The sequence below is a fragment of the Mustela nigripes genome, chromosome 8 (assembly GCF_022355385.1).
Source record: "Mustela nigripes isolate SB6536 chromosome 8, MUSNIG.SB6536, whole genome shotgun sequence".
NCBI lineage: Eukaryota > Metazoa > Chordata > Mammalia > Carnivora > Mustelidae > Mustela > Mustela nigripes.
In genome coordinates this window covers 45,027,534-45,051,663 of record NC_081564.1, presented here as the reverse complement: position 1 = coordinate 45,051,663, position 24,130 = coordinate 45,027,534, and the positions used below count along the sequence as shown (strand labels likewise).

Sequence of the window (24,130 nt, the reverse complement as noted above, 5' to 3'; positions counted from 1 at the left end):
CCCCTGCCCCACAGGTGCCACTCGGCTCCCTCTGCTGCGCATCCAGCCCTCCCTGGGCTTCCTTATGTTCCCCCGTCTGCTGCTCCTTGGCTCCCCCCTTTCCAGTGCCCCTTCCGCCTCTCCTCCTCCAGATAGCCAAACAGGGGCAGAAAGGATCACAGAAGAAAGGCTACCCCATTCCTTGGCTCCTTCAGTGATGCATGGCCACTGTGCGACACTTCTTGGACACCACGGGCCACACAGATGAGTCAGGGAGGTCCTTAGGACATCCTGTGACTCAGCAGCACCATAAGCCAAATGACTCATCAGCCAAGGCCTTGGCTCCATCAATAACTTCATGCCCCATAGTAATGCTTCACTTTGCCAGGATGGTTCCAGCTGCAGCGTTCAATCCCTCGTCCCCATCCACAAAGCCTAAGAGAGGACACACATCCCCACACCAGCGATTCCTGGTCTCAAGGAGGTTAACATCCAGTTGGAGGGACCCTCTCAGGAGACGCTCACACTGAGCTATGAGCACACAGCCCACAGCCACCAAGGTCCCATAGAGATGTTAAAAAAACTTTTTTTATTTAAAAATCAACTTTGTATGCAGTGTGTGTGCGTGTGCACAGGTGTGTTACAGAGTAAGCTAGTGGGACACTCATCAAGCCCACTAACTTTTTTCTTTCTGGACCAACCATTCTCTCCCTGCTTCATACGCGCACTCGGTTTAGCACACTGGCAAGAAACCACAGTGCTGCGGGTTCTGCTTTGCATGTGTCTCCCCAGTTTGCTAAGCTCCTGACACTTAACCGTCGCACACAGGGTATTTCCAGAGAGTCACTGCCACCAAACCGTGTCCCGCTGCGGCTCCCTGCTTGACAACGCAATGCCACACCACCCTGCAGAAGACCAACGACTCGTGAACATTAATTAAGGGGCAACTACTAAGTGCCTGGGATGGTATTGGCTGAAGCCACAAAGACAAATCACAACAGAGCTTTAAAAGCAAGTTTAGAGAAAACAACAAACTGAGCAATATTTCAAGCAACACTGTTTCTCCTAGCCCTTTCAAAAAAAAAAAAAAAAAAAAGTCTGAGATTGGCATGTAGGAGTTCGATTTTCAGATGGAGAAACCAGAGTTCAAAGAGGTGAAGTGACATGGTTAAGGTCAACAAAACAGCAATAGGGTAGTACTCCCTCGGCTGATTGCCTGCAGAGTGTGCATTCTTTAGGCAGAGCCATACAGGCATGATTAAATTAAGGGCGAGATTATCCTGGATTAATGGGGTGGACCCTCAATGCAATACCAAGTGTCCTGATAACAGGCAGGCAGAGAGAGCAGGCAAGTGCGGGGAGGGGGGTTGCTAATAGGGGTGCTTTCACTACTATAAATGATAATAACCACAACATAACAGAGAAAGAATTATCATCCTCAATCTGATACCGGGTTTACAGAGTCATTTTTTGAGGAAATCTACGTATGCTGAGCTGAAGAGAACACAGAAACCAGGCTAGAATAAAACAGCAATGAAGCCAAGAATCTGAGACCAGGTACCATCTAGGCATGTGTCCCATGAATTCGGCATGGATGCTCCATATCACAGAAACTACCTGACGTCTCCACTTCCTCACTGGTAAAATGAGGAGATATTGCTGGCCAGCACTACCTGCTTCCAGAGAAAGCAGTCCAGAACAAAGGCACAAGTCTTTGCCAAATTAAATGGAGCCTATCTGTTGCCAAATTAAAACCAGCACCTCGTACAACTATTGCTTCATCTCCCCAGAGATATGGCATGTTTTTCCAGTTATTGAGGATGCCTTTCTTGATACCTGTATTCCTTTCTTTTTTTCTTTTTAAAAATTCTTTTTAAAAATTATTTATTTATTTATTTATTTGACAGACAGGGATCACAAGTAGGCCGAGGCAGGCTGAGAGAGAGAGGGAAGCAGACTCCCCGCTGAGCAGAGAGCCAGATGCGGGGCTCGATCCCAGGACTCTGAGATTGTGACCTGAGCTTAACCCACTGCGCCACCCAGGTGTCCTCCTGTATTCCTTTCTTGATAGCATTTTATACTTGTGTGGCAACTGTCCATGGGCTTTTTTCCTCCATTTGACTCTGCATGAATGCTGCCGGTGTGTAGGGAAACTTGGCATTTTTTTTTTTGAGTCAATTTTGCATACTTATACTCATGAACTCTCATGACTTCTTTCTAAAGCTTTTTCTCTTGGATTTTCTTGGAGAGATATTCAAATCATATGCAAATAATGCTGGTGTCGTCTCTTCCTATAGAAGGGACCCCTCTGAATGGTGAGAACCACTGCTACAGATACTATCAGCAAGCAAGCTCGCCTCCTTGCTTTATTCCCGTCTTCATTGAGGCTGTTGCGCCATTAAATATAGTTTGTGGGACATTTTCAGCAGATGCCATCGTTACCAAACAAATTCCCTTTCTATTTCTAATTTGCTAATAGTTTGTTTGGTTTTCGAAGTGGATTTCATTAAATGCCATCTGGGCACCTAGTGATAGGACTATGTGGTTTTAACAATTACTTCCTTCATGCAGGTTATAAGGGGAAGACATTTTCTGAGGCTGAACCATGCTTGCTTTTGAAATAAGTCCTACTAAGGTCATAATGGGGCATTTAAAAAATACCTTGCTGGATGTGACTTGATAATATTTATTTAGAGTTTCTGTATTCAGAATGAAGTTGACCTATAGTTTTCTGATCAGTATTCTCCTCTAGTTTAGGTATCAGGATAATGTCAGAACTTGCAGACTTGTAGGAAACATCTTCATATTTTCTACATTTTGGGACTACATAAACAACTAGTTCACTATAAAATCATACCTTTCAACTGAATAATTCATTCATTTAAAATGTTTAAAATATGGGGGCATCTGGGTGGCTCAGCTGGTTAAGTGTCCAACTCTTGGTTTCAGCTCAGGTCATGATCTCAGAGAGAGGAGACTGAGCCCCACATCGAGCTCTGAGCTCAGCTAGGAGTCTGCTTCTCCCTCTTGCCTTTCCTGCCCCCATGTCCCATTCATGCTCTCTCAAATAAACAAATCGTTAAAATGTTTAAAATACCATAATTTGAATTTTTTCTTTTAGTGGACATACAACATGACAAAGAATATTAAACATAGTCAATAGTACCAGATTTCCTTGCCAAGTTCATAACCAACACAGTTTTGGAACTTGGGAAATTATTTGTTTCATTTACAAATCTCAGGAGATGTTGAGATAAATAATTTAGTGCACACAAAATGCTCTTAGGGAAGGTATATTGTCCATAAAATTAGACATATGCTACCTGTTAATAGTGCCAGGAGATAAATCACAATATCGTCTCCCAACATTTCGAGAAAGATTTGCAAAATGTAGCAATTAAGTTTCTATTTTATTTATGAGACTGACGTGCTACGTACTGCGCTAACGAGGCACCTAAGTTTCTATTTTATTTAGACCACTGAAAGAAATTCTAGATTCTTTCTTGCAAACATAATTAAGAGCTGTTTGGGTTAAGATTCTACCACAAATATCTAAGTGTGTATTCTTGCCTAACCCAAACACGAACAGACCTGAAGAGACGGGACATCTAAGGGACCACAAATCATATTTTCCAATTTTAAAAATGTAAAGTATTTCTACAGCAGTATATTTTTAAAGCCCTTTAGAAAGTGAGTATAAAGACACAAGAAGTCTGAATAACTTTCAGCACAGTAAGCCTGGAGTTACTAATGTGACATCCTGTTCTACAGAAGATCTCCACTAGCTATACCAAGTTATACCAGCTACCGAGCAAAAGATTCCCTCTCTAGAACTGAAAAAATGGAAAATGGAAATGGAAACAAAGCCAAGTCCTTTTGGGGGCCTGACACAGACTCTAGTGCCAAAAGGACATCAAGTTCCAGACTTCCCTGAATCTCTAAAGCAAGATTCCATTTCCAGGCAGTTTCCTCTGGTGCCCCCTCCGAATCGCATTTAGCATCCAAGGGCAGCCCTAGCTCACACATAAGGGTCTCAGCTCAGAGCCAGTCTACTGGCATTCAAACAATGTTGCCATCACCCGTTCTGCTGCGTTCCACACCAGGGAGTAGATCACTGCTGCAGCAGCAAATCAAAGAACATGACAGTCCCCGTGGGCATAAACTGCGAGGAGAGGGTAATGCCCACACAAAACACTCTAATATTCACTGGAGAATTTCCAGCTCGGTGAGTACAGATGTTTGTAAGACATTGGCACATTGTTTCGAGAGGTTTAAGTAACCAAGTAAGCAGAGTTTTAGATTTGGGCAGAATTCCTGAGGTGAGTCAAGAATGTAGGTGCTCTGCAACAAGACAGGCTGTGTTTGTGTGTGTTAGGGCACTAAAGGGCCTCGAGGTCTCTAATATTCATGAGGCACCTGGGTACTAAACACATAGGAAACTAAATATGCAAAAAGCACAGTTTTCAGAATACTAAATATGCATGAAAAGTTAATACCTTAATTTGGCCTTAATTTGACCATCCACTGGTAGCACCCATTCTGGCACCATGTGTCCTCTACCCAAGAAACACTAATAAAACCCTTGGGGTCCACTGTTTTAGCTGTGGTCAGTGAAGCACAATGTAACACACTGTGTACCCCAAGACCTGGGTAGCACGGCTTTTCTCCCTGCCACTGCACACTATCCTAAGAGCATTAACCTTTTCCCCTTGCTTCTTGCTGTGTTTTACAATGATTTAGTAAATCGTGAGATTCAAGCCTATTTTAAGTTAGCATGGGAATCTTCCCATTTTGAGACCTCTGGGGGAACTTGCTGGGCTCTGTACTCAGAGACTGCCAGGGTATCAGGGGCCGTCTATGTGAAAAGAAAGGAAAACCTGAAGTGCCTGTAAGGAGACACTAGTTGACACTGACAGCTGTTTGGGGCTGACTTATGCCCCCACTCCCAAATTCATATGTTGAGGTCCTAATCCCTAGTATCTCAGAATGTAACTGTATTTAGAGGTAAGTTCTCTAAGGTGGTAATTACATTAAAATGAGGTCTTTAAGGCCGGCCCTAATCCACTATAACTGGCAGGCTTAGAGAAGAAGGGGACATGGGCATGTGTACACACACACACACACACACACACACACACACACACACGAAGACCACATGAAAGCAGAGGCAGCAGGCGGCTATATAGAAGCCGAGGAGAGATGGCTCAGGAGAAAAAAAAAAAAAATCAACTGGCTGACACCTTGGTCGGATTTTTAACCTCAGAACTATAAGAAAACTAATTTCTGTACCTGCTCTGTGGTTCCTTGTTAGGGCAGCCCAAGGAGACTAACACATCACATGTCAGACATATCCTTTTCTTGGGGAGCCATTGTCCTATGTGATGGGAAGGGGATGGGTCCTGCCTCTTTGGAAAAGCTTTCTGGTCCTAGCAGGGGCAGGAGTACCTGACCTAAACAGATCACAGTACCTCCTCCTCCCTCCCACTCAGAATCTGCTCCTGGAGTTTTTTCAGAGGAGGTGAATGTGGGCAGGTTTGGTCTCCATCTGCATGCATGCGTGCGTGCGTGTGTTGTGTGTGTGTCTTCCAATGCGTGTGCATGCATTTATGGGCCATCTAAGTTATTCCCTATACGAACTGTATAGTTTGTGTAAATACGAGACCAGTCGTCCCAAAGCTTTTATCAATATACATATGTACCAACAGTTTAGAAGAGGGCTATTTCCCTAAACCTTTTCCCAACAGGGAATATTTTCAGTATCTGCCAATTATTTTCCCCCTTGCTTTAATCTGCATCTCACAGATTCTATTATGAAGGCCACATGGTAATGACCATTTGTGTATCTTTTGGCTTGTCTATTTTTAGATGTTGTGGCTATTTCTTCTTTTTGTATGTTTATCCTTTTGCTATGTTCCAAGTTTGTAAGAGTTCTTACTATGTTAAGGATGCTAATTCTAGCTTTATTCTTCATTTTTTCAACTTTGTTTATAATATTTTATAATATAGAAGTTCATTTTTATGTCCCTTCTCCTAATATTTTGATCCATGTATGATCAATTCTATCAGTCTTTTCCTTACTGTTTTGGTTTCAGAGTTCTGTTTACACAGTCCTTGGTGGGGGAGAATGGAGCTTTTAATATCACTGCACACATGGAATCTATGAATTATGCAGAATAAGAGGAACTTTTCAAAATGCCATAGATGAGGCTGCTTTCATTCTGACAAAAATCCAGGGGTTATAGAAATAGAACTATCATCCCAGCACAACCAAGAGAAGCACAGGGCAAGAGGCCAGAGTATGCACTCAAGATTCACATGCACGCACGCGCGCGCGCGCACACACACACACACACACACACACACACACACAGAGTCCTGCCGTCTGGGATCCCAGCACTGGTCAAGGCATTTGAAATACGCAGTGACCCAGACAAAGTCTCTACCTCATGGAGCCTGCATCTCATTCTGATGGGGAGAGACAGACAATGAGCCAACAAGAAACTCACTCTGCTCTCTGTGTGCCCAGTGAACAGGAGTGTTTGGGCAGAAATGAGGAGGGGTGGTGAAGGAGACCGGGAGACCAGCGGCAGGCATGACGCCAACGTGTCCAATACTACAGTCATGAAAGATCTCCCCCAGGAGGGGGTGAGCAAAGTCATAGGAGGTGAAGAAGTGGCTCTCTCCGCCTCTGACCATCCTTCCCAGTCCTCTCCACCCACAGTGACCACCAGTTCATCTGGCACTTTAATCACCTTTCATGCGTTCAGTATTGCTATTCATAGTTAGATTATAAATTTCTTTTGGGGCAGGGGCTCTTGCTAGCCCTCTCGGCATCCCCCAGAAGGCCCTTTTACAACAGAGGCAACAAATCTCCAATTATGCCCAAGAAATGGAATATGACAGGTCTATTTTCAGCACCTCCACATGGACAGCAATCCCCTTGAGAAAGGAGTTTAACCTACGTAACCAAATCCAGTGCTAATGAATGGTAGAACTGAATTAACGCACCAGTGACGACATTTCCTCGGTGTCTCAACAATTACACACAAGATGTCAACAAAATCTGCGACGGAAAGTGCTTTATACTGGGTCTACAGCCCAGACGCAATTCGAAAAGCCCTGACTAAGCACCGTGTGCTTAGTGCTATGCCACAGTCACATAACGTTATTGAAGGCTGGCATGGGAGGCACTGTCCTCTTTCTACACGCAAAGACACAGCCTCAGAGTGCTTGGACAGTCCAGAAGTGGAAGAGCCCATTCTGAGCTGAGCCCGATGCTTGTTCAGCCATGCCATGCTGCCTTTTAAAAGAACAGGGAATTTGTGTGGGAAAACAGCAGTAAATGTAAAAGAAATGTGTTTAATGATGCTATCAAAGAACCAAAATTAACAGTGCAGAAGACAATGTAAAGAATTAACTCAGGAAAGCAAAGACCGTGGAAATACAGATATCCTAATCTACAAAAAGGCACACTACTCGCAAGGCAGCAATTCAAGATAAACAGACACACCTGAGTACAGGTGGAGAAGATCCACTATGCAAAGACACTGGCATGAGAGACAGAGGAGCTGCAACCAGGAAAGCAACTTTGAGAAGTTTTCCTACACTGAACGGCACTCTCTGTTAAGGATGGCAAATGGGCAAGCTCCTATGTTTTTCCCCCAAAGAGGAACTGAAGACAAGCTGTAGAAAGTGGAGGCAGGGGCGCCTGGGTGGCTCAGTGGGTTAAAGCCTCTGCCTTCGGCTCAGGTCATGATCCCAGGGTGCTGGGATCGAGCCCCGCATGGGGCTCTCTGCTCTGTGGGGAGCCTGCTAACTCCTCTCTCTCTCTCTGCCTGCCTCTCTGCCTACTTGTGATCTCTGTCTGTCAAATAAATAAATAAAATCTTTAAAAAAAAAAAAAAGAAAGAAAGAAAGAAAGTGGAGGCAAACCTAGGTAGTTCTTTCTGAAGATTAAAGAACCATTAATTTTTTTTTATGACAGCTTTGTTGAGAGGTACTTCACATCCCAAAAGACTCATCCTTTTAAAAATACAATTAAGTGGCTTTTAGATTTGAAAGCTGGGGGAAAAAAACCAAAACCTTAAAAATGATGTAGTCTCGTGTTTCTCAAAGTGTATTCTACAGAACCGTTCAAGTCTCACAGGCTACCATGTAAAAATGAATTTTCCTGGTCAAACGAGTTGGGCAAACACAGACAGCATAGCTGCATACACCAGCTCTCTCTCAGCGACAAAGCAGAGTCTCCAAGCAGGCCGGGCATATCGGATTTGCCCGACATGAACCTCTTCTCATGGAGCACATCCAAAATAGCCCATCAAATCTGGGTTCCAGGGCAGATGCTCTGGAAAAACCCTAGTTTTCCAGGAGAAGAAACAGAGCCAGAGAAGTCTAACGGAGGTCTTATAGCACTTTCAAGCAGTCCCGTCTGTGAGCAACCATTGGGAAGGAGACCATGTCTTTACTGTTCATGACAGAGCCAAGCCCTCTGCAGACTTAGTCCAGTGCTTTCTACACGGCAAACCCTGAAGCCCCCAAGCAGTAGGAGAGTAGACTCCCAGAGCTGACAAGACACCGTGAAGAAACGAAGACCATTACCACCCAACAAATCAGGGCACGGATTCAAGAACTCCATGTACCCACGTGTTTCAGAGCCCGGAGTTATAAAGAAAAACAGGAAAGCTCAAGACAATGTTATGAGAAAATACAAGATTTCCCACAAGAGCTCTGCACATAGGGTAGGTAAAAGGGAGAAATGCTGTTTCCTAAAACCAGACTCGGTCACCCCTCAAGGAGTTCACGGTCTTCTCCTCAGCAGCGAGAGTGAGGGACAAAGGACTGGGACACTGTATGGATACGTGGGCCCACGGTCAATATAGGCGATAAACAAGTGAAACATCAAACTCCTCTGCTTCAATCTGGCATTAAAGAAAAACCTATTAAAAAACGGGTAAGCAGAAATGAAAACAAGAACGATCCGCACCACCCGGAAAGGCAGAGGCAAACAATAAATGTGAACGAGGAACTCCTCTGAGAGAAAGGAGATCTGGGTTGAGAAACAAAATCAAATGACCCCTTGTTTCCCTAGTCACGCCTGTTCTACCCACCTCTCTCTACCAAATGGTCCAGGCCCACTGAGCCTGGATCTCCCCGTATGCTGCCTCTTCTTGGCTCTGGCTTTGAAGTTAGGCTAGTCCCGCAAGCTCTTACCTCCACCTTCAAACTCCCACAGAGGCTTCCGTAGCCTGGCAAACACTCCCACTTCTGTGTTGTCTTTCCCAGCTGTGAGGGCGGCACCTTGGGTAAGCCGCACCTGGCCTGACCTTCCAGGTGGCCTGTGTGCATGTTGCTCAGAGCCTGGCTACGTCTTCATCAGCCTGTGGCCTGGCCGCCATGCAGCACGGCTCTCCACAGCGCGAGAGCCCTGCCCCTGTCCCCACAGCCCTGCGGCCTTCACAGCACTCCCTCTCACCCCCACAGCCAACGAAGACTAGCACTCACTCAGAGCTCCGTGAGCAGCAGCACAGGCCTCCCAGATGACCATCGTCCTGGATTTTTTTTTTTTTAAGATTGTATCAATTTATTTGTCAGAGAGACAAAGAGAGGGCACAAGCAGGGGAGCAGCAGGTGGAGGAAGAGGGAGAAGCAGGCTCTCCACTGAGCAGGGTGCCTGAGGCGGGGCTCCATCCCAGGATCCCGGGACTGTGACCTCAGCCAAAGTCTGATGCTTCTCAGGACTGAGCCCCCCCAGGCGCCCCACCACCTCACTGAATCTTAACAGCAAAACTATACCCTAGGTTCCCTTGGAATGGGGGGCACTGTCAGGCAGACAATGAGGGTCACACAGAGATTCAAACAAAAGTACCAGACAGCAGGCCTCAACACACAATTTACATAATAAATGAGATTAATCGTAACAACAAAAGACACGGGGCAATGATCATTTTAGAGAACTAAACCTCAGGCAGGACCCAGGGAAACACTTCACCTGTTACGACTGGTTCATTATAAAGGATACACATTAACAGCCAGAGGAAGAGGTAGGTGGTACAGAGGACGAGGTCCCAAAGCGTCCAGGAAGGACACAGAAACTTCTGCCCCTTGGGAGTTTGCGATGTGCCAACCTCCCAGCAGATGGATGCATTAACCCATCTGGAAGCTCTCTGAACCCTGTCATTTAGGATTTTAATGAAGGATCCACTCCTTAGGCTTGGCTGATAAATCACTGCTCTGGGTGACTAATTCAGTCTCCAGCTTCCCCGCATCCCAGGAGGCTGGTGGTAAGAAGTGCTACGGAAAGTTCCAGCCCTCTGGTCACACCACACAGCCCCCGTCCTGCAGCCACCTAGGAGCTACCAGTCAACTCATTAACAGAAACTAGGGGTAAAGTTGAGAAGAGCTTGTTGGGAATAACACACTCTCCTATCACGGCTCACTTAAAAAGTTCCAGGATTTTAGGGCTCTGTGCCAGGAACTAGGGACAAAGACCAAATACAATTCTTATGATAGCACCATATTACAGCCCTCAAGCCCTCTCAAGTAAAACAATATGCAAGTATAATCCCTACCTACATAAGAACATTAATATTTCACTCTTAAGAGATGTATAAGGTTTTTTTTTTTTTTTTTAATTTTATGTATTAGAGAGAGAGAATGAGAGAGAGTGAGCGAGCATGGGGTGGTAGGGGGGAGGAGGGTGGGTCAGGAGGAGAGGCAGACTCCCTGCTGAAAGGAAGCCCCCCCTCCCACCATGCGGGACTCTGATCCCTGGACTCCAGAATCATGACAGGAGTCAAAGACCATCACTTAACCAACTGAGCTACCCAGGTGCCCAGAGAGGTATAAAGTTTTTAAAAATGAATTCTATAACAAGCCAAATTGAGGAAAGTTAGAAATAAAATGGAAGTAAAAAATAAAGTGATCAAAAAAAAATCACATCCAAAAGCCAGTGTAATCTCAAAGCCCAATCACAAAATAAACACAAATTTATACAATACCACAAAATAACACAAAAAAATACCACAAATAAAAGGTAACACAACATTTTTACATATCTATTAGTAGTACTGGCATTTTTTTTAAATAGGCTCCACACCCAGCATGGAGCCCAACCCAGGCCTTGAACTCACAACCCTGAGATCAAGACTTGAGCTAAGATCAAGAATTGGACACTGAAGTGACTAAGCCCCCTGGGGACCCCAGTATTGGCATACCTTTTAAAACATATATATATATAAAAAAAAACAAAACAAAACATATATATATATATATTTTTAAAGATTTCCTTTATTTTTATTTGAGAAAGTGTGAGAGAAAGCATGAGAGGGGAGAAGATAGAGGGAGAAGGAGACTCCCCATGGAGCTGGGAGTCTGTCGTGGGACTTGATCCCAGGATGCCGAGATCATGACCTGAGCTGAAGGCAGTTGCTTAACCAACTGAGCCACCCAGGTGCCCCATTATTGGCATACTTTTAAAAGTAGTAAGTGGAAATTAAACAAGTACAATAGAAAACTAAAATGCATGTTGTTAAAATATTATTGAAAATATATATATGAGAAAAGTAAATAAAAACACTAAATTATTATTTTTTTAAAGATTTATTTATTTTTTGCGGGGAGAGGAAGAGAGAGCAAGAGAAACCACAATCAGACTCCCCACTGAGCGCAGAGAGTGATGCAGAGCTTGGTCTCATGACTCTGAGATCATAAGCTGAGCCAAAACAAGAGTCTAATGCTTAACAAACTGAGCTACCCAAGTGCCCCACTAAGTATTTTTAAGGTAATAGTGATAATGTTGTTCAAAACATGATAAAATCATAATTACCAAAGTTAAGAAACATTCATTTAAAAACATCTATAAAAGGTAGAATATAAAGGCATCTCAAAAACAGACTCCAACTGTATCTTTTCTGACCACAACAACATGAAACTAGAAATCAACCAGAAGAATAAATCTGGAAAGAGTACAAATACATGGAGGTTAAATAACATATTCCTAAGCAACGAATGGGTTCGCCAAGAAATCAAGATTTACATGGAAACAAATGAAAATGAAATCACAACAGTCCAAAATCTCTGGGACGCAGCAAAAATGTTCTGAGAGAAGTTATTAAGCAATGTAGGCCCACCTCAAGAAGCAAGAAAGATCTCAAACAACCTAACCTGACACCTCAAGGAGCTAGAAAAAGAACTTAAACTCAGCAGAAGGAAGGAAATAATAAAGATTAAATACAAAGAAATGACACAGAAACTAAAAAAACAGTAGAACAGATGGATGAAACCAGGAGCTGGTTCTTTGGGAAGATGAACAAAAGTGATAATCCTTTAGCCACACTCATAAAAAACAAACAAACAAAGGCAAAATCACTAATGAAAGAGAAAAATAATAACCACCACCACAGAAATACAAACAATTCTAACAGAGTATCATGAAAATCTATATGCCAACAAATCGGACAACAGAAAAGAAATGGATAAATTATTAGAAACATACAACCTACTAAACTAAAGCAGAAAGAAAACAGAAAATTTGAACAGACCAATCACTAGCAATGAAATGAACTGGTAATGAAAAAAACTCTCAAAACACAAAAGTCCAAGATCAGATGCTTACAAGGGAATTCTACCAAACATTTAAGAAGCGGTAATAGCTATTCTTCTCAAATTATTCAAAAAAATACAAGAGGAAAGAAAACCTCCAAATTCACTCTATGAGACTAGTATTATCTAGACACCAAATCTAGATGAAGACCCCCCAAAAAAGAGAATTACAGACCAATACCTCTCATGACTGCAAACGTCAAGATCCTCAACAAAATACTGGCAAACAGAATCCAACAATATGTTAAAAAAAGATCATACACCACAAAGAAGTGGGATATATTCCCAAGATGCAAGGGTGGTCCAATATTTGCAAAACTATCAACATGATATATCGCATCAGTAAGACAAAGAATGAAAACCATATGATCATTTCAACAGAAGGAAAAAAAGCAGTGACAAAGTATAACATCCATTCATGATAAAATCCTCTACAAAGTAGGTCTAGAGGGAGCATGTCTCAAGATAATAAAAGCCTTACATGAAAAGCCCACAACCAAAATTGTACTCATGAAAAACAGAGCTTAAGGTAAGGACCAAGACAAAGATGTCCATTCTCCCCACTTTTATTCAACACAGTCTTCGAGGTCCTAGCCACGGCAATCATTAACAAAGAGAAATAAAAGGCATCCAAATTGACAAGAAAAAAGTAAAACTCTACCTGCAGATGACATGATACTATATATAGAAAACCCTAAAGATTCCACCAAAAAACTACTAGAATTGATAAATGCATTTGGTAAAGTTGCAGGGTACAAAAATCAAGGTACAGAAATCCGTTGCGTTACCATCCACCAATAAAGAAGCCATAGAGAATGAAATTAAGAAAACAACTGCACTTACAATTGCATCATATACAGTAAAATACCTAGGAATAACCTTAACCAAATAAACTTAACCAAAGACCAGTGTCTTAACTTGGAAAGAAATTCAAGAAATGGAAAGACATTCCATGCTCATGGGCTGGAAGAGTAAATCTTATTAAAATGTCTATACTATCCAAAGCAATCTACATATTTAATGCAACGCCTATCAAAATATCAACAGTATTTTTCACAGAACTAGAACAAATAATCCTAAAATTTGTATGGAACCACAAAGACCTCAAATAGCAAAAGTAATCTTGGAAAAAAAACCAAAACTGAAGATATCATAATTCCGGATTTCAAGTTACATTATAAAGCAGTAGTAATAAAAACAGCATGGTATTGGCATAAAAACAAACACACAGAGTGATGGGATAGAACAGAAAACCCAGAAAGAGACTCATAGTTACATGCCCAATTATTCTTTGGCCAAGCAGGAAAGAATATGCAATGGGAAAAAGACCATCTCCTCTTCAACAAATGGTGTTGGAAAAACAGGATAGCCACATCTGAAAGAACGAAACTGGACCCCTGTCTTTCACCCTACACACGAACAAACTCAAAATGGATTAGCGACCTAAATGTGAGACCTGAAACCATAAAAATCCTTGAAGGGAGCACAGACAGTAATTTCTCTGACAGTGAGTGCCATTGCAGCACTTTTCTAGGCAGGTCTCCTGAGACAAGGGAAATAAAGAAATAAACTCCCGAAACATCAAAATACTGTGCCTGGGTGGCTCAGTAGGTTAAGCACCTGCCCTTGGCTCAGGTCATGATCCCAGGGGCCTGGGACTGAGCATCACATCAGGACCCCCACTCAGCAGGGAGTAGGTTTCCCTCTGCTCCTCACCCTGCTCAGATTCCCTCGACAAACAAAATCTTTAAAAAAAAAAAAAAAAACCCCACCAAAATAAAAAGTAAGCAACAGTCTACTATCTGCCTCTACCGATTTGCCTGTTCTGGAGACTTCCTATCAATGGAATCATACAATACATGCTCTTTTATGGTTGGCTTTTTTTACTTAACATGCTTTCTAGGTTTCACCTACGTGGTGGCATGTATCAGGACTTCGTTTCTTTATGTTGCTGAATGTAATTATCCATTGTATGGATGCACATTTTGTTTATCCATTCATCGACTGGTAGATATTTGAGTTGTTTCCAGTCTTTGCTCTATGAGTAGTAATATGGACATATGTTTTCATTTCTCTTGGGTGTATTCCTAGGAATGGGATTTCTGGGTCATACGGTAAGTCCATGTTTACCATCTGGAGGAACTGCCAAACTTTTCCATAGTGGCTGTACCATTTTACATTCCTACCAGCAATGAATGAGGTTTCCAATAACACCACATGCTCGTCCGCACTTGCTACAGGCAGATACGAAATGGCATCTCACTCGGTTTTGATTTGCATTTCTTCATAATGATTTTTGATGCGCAGCATTTTTTCATGTGCTTAATGATCATCTGCATATTTTCTCCAGACAGAGATCTCTTCAAAGCCTTTGCCTATTTTTTTAATTGGGGTATTTGTCTCTTAATTGAGTTGTCAAAGAGTTCTTTACATATTCTAGATAAAGTCCCTTGTCCTATCTATAACTCGCAAATATTTCTTCCCATTCTATGGCCACTCACTTTCTTGATACTCTTTGTAGCAACAAAGCGTTTAATTTTGACATAGTTCAATTTACTGGTTTTTCTTTTGTTGTTGTGCCTTTGACATCATGTCTAAGAAGCCACTGCCTAAACCCAGAGTTGAATGGATTTAGCTCTTATATTTAGGTCTCGGATCCATCTGCATCCATTCTTCCATACAGGGTGACGTAAGGGTTCAACTGCATTTATGTGGGTATTTAGCTGTCCCAGAAACCTGTGTTGAAAACTCTTCTTTGCCTATCGATTTACCCTTGTCAAAAGTTAGCTGATTTGTGAATGTAGTTTATTTTCTTGACTCTAACTAACTATAGGTCTACTCTTACGCCATACCACATGGTCTTGATTACATTATACTAAATTTTGAGATTAGGAAATAGGAATCTTCAACATTGTTCTTCCTTTTCAAGATTGTTTTGGCTGTTCCTGGTTCCTTAGGTTTAGAATTAGTTGATCAACTTTGCAAAAAAAAAAAAAAAAAAGGCAAGCTGTGATTTTGAGAGGGATAGTATTCAATCTGGTAACTCAATTAAGGGAGTCCTGCCATCTTAGCAATACTGAATCTTCTGATAAAAGAACATGAGATGTCTTATCAGTAATATTTTAAGAACGGAGTTTAAACTTTCGTTTGCCTCCTTATGGAAATAAAAAGAAAACCATGCAGCAGTACAGGCTGCTGAGACCATGCACAAAATAATGAACGATTACACTCCGGCCCAATATTTCTTGAGTATAATCTCTTACCAGGTAGCAGGATCTACGGAACAGTTTCTACTCTTTGATTCTAATAATGACACCACTGGAGCTATACCCAAGAAATAACTTTAAAAAAAAAAAAAAAAAAAGCTAGCTATCGAAGTACTTACGATCATAGTGAAATACTGGGAAATAATACAGAAGCAATAATCAAATATCCCAACAATTTCCCAACAAGGAAATATCAAATTATTAACAACAGAAATCTAAATGGTCTGCATACTGGTTACTTTAAAAAAAAAAAAAACTAGTTTAAAACAGATCTGTAAATGAAACTGCATAAAGTCTCATGTGTGTATTAAAGATCACAAAAGAATTTGAAAACAGCTTACTTATATCACTGGATTATTTTTACGAAGTTGCTTAACATCTTAACTATTATGCACGTGTTTTAAAAGGAGAGGCCTTGCTTGTCACCTGTAGCATGCAGGAGGGTAGACGCTGTGACAACCCACTTATTACTTCTTGTGACTCAGCATTCATGCTGCTGACCCGCAGAATCCGTTTAGCAATACGGTTATCAAGGACACCTAACAATAGATTGTGCTTTTAGCCCCTACTCTTAGGACTAGGGCTAATGTAGGCAAAGGAAAGCTCATCCTCTTATGCATATTTAGTGTGCTCAGGGATAAAATTCATTAACTTTCTACTTGCTTTTCAGCCCAACAGCCTGTAATGATAGAGTTGAAAGAACAGCATATGTATTTAACCTATTAGCAATGTGGTTTACTATCCTTTTCTCATTTCAGTGAACAGAGTTATTGAACCACATGATACAGATTCATCTTTTATTTATTTATTTATTTGCCAGACGGAGATCACAAGTAGGCAGAGAGGCAGGCAGAGAGAAGTGGAAGCAGGTTCCCTGCTGAGCAGAGAGCCCCATGCCGGGCTCGATCCCAGGACCCTGAGATCACCACTTGAGCCAAAGGCAGAGGCTTTAACCCACTGAGCCCACCCAGGTGCTCCGATACAGATTTATCTTGCTGGAAAATGGAGACAAATATATAGCCTCCCCCCTTCTCTCCTACACCAGCTTGAACCAATCCCTTGGTCTGTGTTCTTCTAAGAATAAATGGCAACTCTATTTTTCGGCTCCTGAGGTAACACAGAGAACCCACGTAGGATGGAGGAAGAGAAGACTACAATTAACAGAACTTCAGGGAATTATTTCTCTTCCTGCATTGCCTTTTTCCTGATCCTATAAATAACAGCATGACATCATGCTGGCCAGGCCCACTGTTCAAATACAAGAGGCAGGCTTGCTCGGCGACAGATGCAAAGAAACGAAAGAAATGCTGCTAAGGAACAGCTCCGATCCTGTCACATGCCCCAGAGACGAGTGCTCGGACCCAGGCCCTCCGCGGTGGGTGGCACCTCTGGGCCGGCCCCTGCGGGCCTCCTGTCTCTTTCCTCTAGCTGATAAATTAATCACCAAAGGGATCAAGCTCTGCTTTTCTGTCCCTGTCACAATCATGAATGGATGGGCTAAAAAGCAACACAGACCTCCCACTGACTCTGGGGAGCGCCAGTGAAAAATGTCACTTCATCTTAATAAAAGTACGGGAAGAAAGCAGTACAGTCCATTTTTTTAAAAGGGGACTCAGCTGAAGTCACCTGAAATAACGGGCAGGAGGAAGGTCCACAGACAGGACGCACGCTGGCGCGGATGTGTGCGAGCCTTTCCCATAGAACTTCGTAGCCTGCTGATGCAGAGGAACCCCGACCCTCTTAGGACAGGGGACGGCAGGTTGATGTGGATACGGTGGAGGGAAGGTCAACCATCAAAGAGCCCTGAAGGGCTCTGTTCTGGGAAAGAAGCCACATCCTATCACGGGCCTTCTCAGAAGGAAAGGGAGGAGGACAAGTACAAAACAGGGGAGCAGACTGTAGTGACAAGGCTGCATTTCTCAGAACAAACAAAGCAGCTTCAAATAAGATAGGGGAGATGATCAGGACAGACACACACACACACAAACACGAAAGGTAGGGCTCATCATAACTTCTTCAGCATGGCCTCTATGAGGCCTTGCACAAACTTCCTTCTGTCCTCACAAAGCAGTACTGTGACTGTAAAGGTCTGAGAGACAGTTACAGTCAAGGGCCTCGCAGCTGAATGGTTGAGGGAGAGGAGGAGGGTGGGTACTGGGGCTCACATCCGCTCATTTGGGCGCTCATCGCCATAAAGAGAGACTTCATCTCAATCCAATCACTTTTTACCTCATTTATTCAATTCACTTCTTCAGAGTCAGATCTGTCCAGCCAACACGTCAGCATTTAACTATCTGGTTCTGTACCTTCCTTAGGAAGACAATTTGTTAATTCAATTGTGAAGACAGTTTTGCATCTCCTTCAGGACTGGTCCAGGAACAGGCATAGGTGCTTGATAACCAACTTTTTCTTCACAAAGATATGACATCAGTCCCACTGATCAGTGGATTTCTCACAGATAGACAGACTCATCTATTCAACCAAGAAATATACACTGGGAGCCAGTCTTGTGCAAGCCCCTGACTGCTGTTCCCCAAATCCAAGCCCAACGTTTTAAAATGCTAGCATTCAGGGTCAAATAGTAGGAGTTCCAGCTTAGAAGACAGTTTCAAAATGAGAATTCTCAAAATGCTCAAATAACAACCTCCGTTGTTAGAATGTTTATCACTTTCATTCATTCAGATATTAAAAATTAGCTTCATTACTAGTCATGATATAGTGTATATATGAAAATGTATACCTGTAAAATCAAATACATAAATATATATATATTTTACATACTAAATAGATGGTTAAAACTGAAGCAGAGGGAAGTTGTGCAAATCTATTGTTTAAGGGAAAAAGGGGGACTAAAAAAAAATAAAATTTATTAAAAATAAACTAAAATGTAGACTTGTCTCAATACTTTTTAAATAACCAAGAAAGGGGCGCCTGGGTGGCTCAGTGAGTTAAAGCCTGCCTTCGGCGCAGGTCATGATCCCAGGGTCCTGGGATGGAGCCCCACATCAGGCTCTCTACACAGCAGGGAGACTGCTTCCTCCTCTCTCTCTCTGCCTGCCTCTCTGCCTACTTGTGATCTCTGTCAAATAAACAAATAAAATCTTGTACAAATAAATAAATAACCAAGAAAAACACTCATTCATTACTTGTAGCATAGTGGACTTATCATTACCATAGGTTTACTGAAAAGTACAAAAATTTGAAACTAGAGCTATAAATTCACATTTTAAAATTGAGATTACTATACGACATCCAGGACCAACTTCAGGGAACAGCAAATACAGGTGCCATTTGGTACCTGTAGCCCTTCTCCATACATGCCCTGACTTTGCCAACTATGGGCCCAGTTTTACTGATGGCTTTCCACAGCAAAACAATTTTTGTTCCTCTTAAAAAGGAGAAAAGAAAAAAATTTAGCAAACCTACTTCCTAGGCTTAGGCACTCAGTAAGAGTAATACCCATCACACACTAGGCTCTGCTTGGCCCAAGCTAAGTACCACAGGAACCCATCTGTGCCTCCCAGCAGCAATGACAAGTCACACAGAGAAGTCAGCAGAGACTGGACAGTAGTGAGAACACAGGAGCAGGGAGAAGGCTGGAGGGGGGAGCACACAGCCATGCCGTGGGGAGGAGCAAAGGCGGCAGAGAGAAGATTCCTTCTCCGGTCTGGCTGAGCTTCCCGCTTCTGCAGCCCCAAAGAGCACCCCATTCTGACACACCCCACGAACCACCAAAGGTGTCGACCTCCACGGCTAGGTCAAGTTAGGCCATAACAGCAGGAAATCATGAAACCACGACAGCAAGGAGTTATCAAGGGTCAGGATGGGGTGGCTGTGTCGAAGACCACCCCCCCCTGCCCCCCAGAGGCACTCCAAATTGTCCTGGGTACACGTAAACAGTGGTTCATGAAATTAAAAAGAGCAGGCAAATGCACAGGATTTGAAAATAATGTGTGCAGAAAATGGAAACTAACCAGCACGGACTGAGCTCGTCACCCTGTGTGACAGCAAGCTTATACAAAAGCAGCTGTTCAAATTATTTTGTGGATTGACTCACTGAACAAACTGTGTGTCCCATGAAGCATCTGCCAAAGTTAAGGCCTGCAGACATGTTCTGTCAGTGTTTGTTGATAAAAAGATCTCGGGGGACCTATCTCTAGCCTAAATGCTTACCGAAAATTAAAAAAGAAAATAAAATTAAAAAAGAAAAAAAAAAAATTCTCTGCAAGCAGATGTGTCAGGAGAGCCCATGTTTTTCAGCATCCAGGTCTGGGGCTTTACAGGCCTTCCGGAAGCGATAAAACCCCTCTGGGCTGTCCCTCCCCTACAAAGGCTTCCCCACCCCACCCCCACCTCTGACAGCTTCCTCTGGGTCACCAGGGAAGATAAATGAAATGCTGGTGTCTGGGCACTGTGAGGGTGATACCAGTAATATTCCAAGCTATCCCCAAATCCTTTCCTCTTCTGGGCCTTTGGGAAGGACCAAACAGAAACAACTGGCACTTTCCTTTGGCCCTGAGGCTACAGATCACTCATCAGCAACAGAAACAGATCTTTTAGTTCTTTTTTTTTTTTTTTGGAAAATCAAGCATCGGTTCAGCAAGCAAGCTGCTTCACGGTGAAGTAGTCCTAACATCCACCACCCACACTCAAATCACACTCTTCCCCCACTGGAAGAGCCCCGAATGCCTGCCAAGAACTGTGTCATGTCAGCTACACACCTCTCCAAACTGCCTCTAGAAGGGTCTGATGGCTGTGGCTTCCTCTTCTCTAGGAGCATCCCAGCAGCCGTGAATAACTACTCATAGGAATGAACCGTGGCACAGACTAAGACCAACCTTAATTAAGTGTTTGAGATTGGGGGGGGGGGCGGTCATCAGGTTAGCTAAAAGTGAAGCTCTTTCGTTTTAAAATAAAAACTGTACTAAAATGGCTGGCTTACTTTTACATTTCTATCAAACAGCTTTGAAATGCAAGTTAGGGCATTCATTGATCTGGGGGAGTAACCAGAGAATTCTAAATAATGCCCAGTGCTAAGGTGCCTTATTGCTAAGCTGCACACAATTATAAATTCTGGCTCTCACCCCGGGTGGCAAATCTGTTCAACACTGAACCTAGTCTCTTCATGTTCAGAGTTATTCAAAATATATAATGCCTGCCCTTTAAGAAATGGACATTTAATGGGGCATTTAATGGTGACTGAATTGGTTAAGCGGCCAACTCTTGGTTTCCACTCAGGTCATGATCTCAGGGTCATGAGTTCGAGCCCCACATCAGGCTCCATGCTCAGCGGGAAATCTGCTTAAGATTCTCTCTTTTCCTCTGCCCCTCCCCCACTCGTTCTCATTCTCTCTCTCTCAAAATAAATAAATCTTTAAAAAGAAAAGGACATTTAAGAAAACACTGACCCTATAATTCAACTTCCATGAAAAAATGGTCACTGAAGTGAGAAGGCTTAGTCAGCTTAAAATGCTTTTAGACAGTGCAATTCTGTCCTGCACAAACCCAAGGGAGCAGAGAAACTTTAGTAAACTAAACTTCCTTCCCTTTGTGGAAGACCATAACCCTGAGAGACCGGGCTGCACAGGAAGCTGATCGGAACTATGTTTCTAAGACTAAGGGGGAAAATGGGAGACACAGAATGGAAGGCTCACAAGCCTGACTCCAAAGAAAAACCATTTCAAGATAATGAGGAAAAAACCAGTTCAGACATAAGTGTAAATAATTCAGATCCTGGTGAGCTTTTTGTACTATGTTTCAATTATAAATCACCAGTAGAGTCTCTAAAATACAACTTCCACATGTAAAGGTGAGAAATCCTCGGTTTTAAGGAGGCACTTCATGAGAGAAAGGAATTATTCGCGAAATAATATACATTCTGTTGCCCACAACAACAACAATAATAAATTAATGAACAAATCATCCCTGTGCTTGCAAAAGCTTTCCTGGGCAAAAATCTTCAGATGCACCCATGGCGGTTCCTGGGGCCTGATTTCTAGAATCAACTGTGCTACAGGGCACCCAGTTAACTGGGCGACTGAGGTCATGGAAACCTTGCTATGATTCCCTCCAAGCTGCTGGTGCACCTGGCATAATGACCACCTGCTTCCATGGTATGATTTTTTTTTCGTATAAATACTTTTGTCTTCAAATCCTCATGCCCCAGCAAACACACACACACACACAGAGAGAGAAAAAAAGAAAAAAGAGATATAAAGGAGAAGCAGAGACCTTCCAAAGACCAGGGATGTTCTGCTTCTAGAAGGAGACAGCCTGGCCTCATTCACTGCATGAGCCTGGGAAGTTCCTTGAAACCCTCCTCAATCCCTTTTTCTTTTCTTTTCTTTCTTTCTTTTTTTAAAGATTTTATTTATTTGACAGAGATCACAAGTAGGCAGAGAGGCAGGAGGGGGTTGGGGGGGGGTGGGGAGAAGTAGGGTCCCTACTGAGCAGAGAGCTCGATGTGGGGCTCAATCACAGGATCCCAAAACCATGACCTGAGCTGAAAGCAGAGGCTTTAACCCATTGAGCCACCCAGGCGACCCTGGATCACTTTTTCTATGAAATGCAGATGACATTTTGTATCTGTGTCCTAGGTTTGCTCTGGGGATTAAATGGGAGATCACGAATAAAGTGCCTGGCAGAGGACCGGCCCAAAGGAAGCCTATGAAAAGGCAACAAAAGCTACTACTGTTTCGAAGCTGATGGTGTCCTTGACATTTCACCCAATAACTTGTGCATAAATCAGTCGTTAACCAAGACGAAAATTTAGAAACAGATTATCAGTAACCCCAGCAAAAAAAAAAAAAAAAAAGGATCATATCTTGTGTTTTTCATGGAAGACATGTGCTATGCTCCTGTGTCTTCGGCTGAGAGCACACCAATCTCGTCTCATTACCCTCGAGAGCGTTCACCCGTGCCCCGCCCACGTCTCCCCAACAGAAGGTTACTGACTAACATCCTGGGTTCCTGGAAGAGGCTTTTGTAGCAACAATGCAGCGAAAAGCACAAGAACGAAACGTTCCTCGGCCCAGTGACATTTAGGCTCGTTCTGATAGGAGCCCCCAGGAGAGCGTTACAGAGCCGCTCCACAGAAGGCTTTATGGAAAAACAAGAGGAAGGCACCGTACAGAAGGCTTTATGGAAAAACAAGAGGAAGGCACCGTACCTCTAATCGTTGTATGCGTCCCTTGAAAAACATGAAGAGGGAGGAATTTGGATAAGCAGCTTCTTTTTTGAGAAGAATTTCCTTGGCTTCATCCAGGCCTGCTTTGTTATCACTGCCATCCAAGGCAAAAAACGGGCGGACTACGGTATGATACCAGAGCAGAGCCAATCTAAAGAAGAGGGAGAGAAACACTGAGCAAGACTTTTCGTATAGCGGTTCCACTTTTTAAAAACTTCAGAACACTGTCCTTCCCAAAGGCTTACTGCGCAGTCTTTGAAGAAGTAAATTCAGAGCATCTTTCCCCGTATTAATTTTATCAATATTTGGAAAACTGAAACTTTGGCACAGCGTATATATAGATCAGCACACTCCCATCAGGTGAGAGGAAAACAATAGGATAAAAGCATTTAGCTCGTCCGAGGCTTCCAGATGGCTCTTGAAGGTATGGACTGACGTAAATCTCCGAATTCTCCAATTCACTCATCAATGCACCAGTCAGAAACAGTAACTGGTTATCATGAATTTACTGTCCCCTCATAATAAAAGCATTACTTTTTGCAAAAGAAAATGCTGTTTTCTCCTGTGTTCACAAAGTTAGAGTGTAAGCCTCAGAATCCAAATTTAAATATGGGAAACACAAACACAAATTCTATTCGAATGGCTTAAAATAATTGAGAGAACCAGAAAAAAGGCTCTTTCTCTGGCCTTTGAGGATGCTCAATTCAAAAAACAATTATTTAAAAGTCCCTTACTTCAAACTCATCCTTTCAAGAAAAATACCATGTTAAATAAACACGGTAAATAAAATAGATTAGAATCTGCTTTAATGAACAGACAAAAATCTTGTACCAACACATGAAATATTTTTCTGTAAATGTACACTTCTAGCGTTGTTTATAAAATTGCTTCTTATCTCGAGATCAGACTTATTCACATCACTAATTCATTTCTTTCCAGTACTAAGACATAAAAAAGCATATTATCACATGTTATGAAAATGTTAAACCAAATTAATGAAATACCACTGTTTATGCAATTTAATGACTTTGGGGAGGCACATTTTCGAAATAAAAATTTAATAATATTTTTATAGCTACCAACTGATTAAGAGTGAATA

At 42.5% G+C, this 24,130-nt stretch overlaps 1 protein-coding gene across 2 annotated transcripts in view; it reads right to left on the bottom strand.

Moving 5' to 3' along the window:
* The window catches only part of TTC39C (tetratricopeptide repeat domain 39C), a 103,859-nt gene that overhangs the window by 19,183 nt on the left and 60,546 nt on the right, over positions 1 to 24,130 (bottom strand). For both annotated transcript variants that reach the window (XM_059409370.1, XM_059409369.1), the window contains exon 6: positions 23,014 to 23,182. In XM_059409370.1, the coding sequence (XP_059265353.1) occupies positions 23,014 to 23,182 (169 nt within the window). The remainder of the gene's footprint in view (positions 1 to 23,013; positions 23,183 to 24,130) is intronic.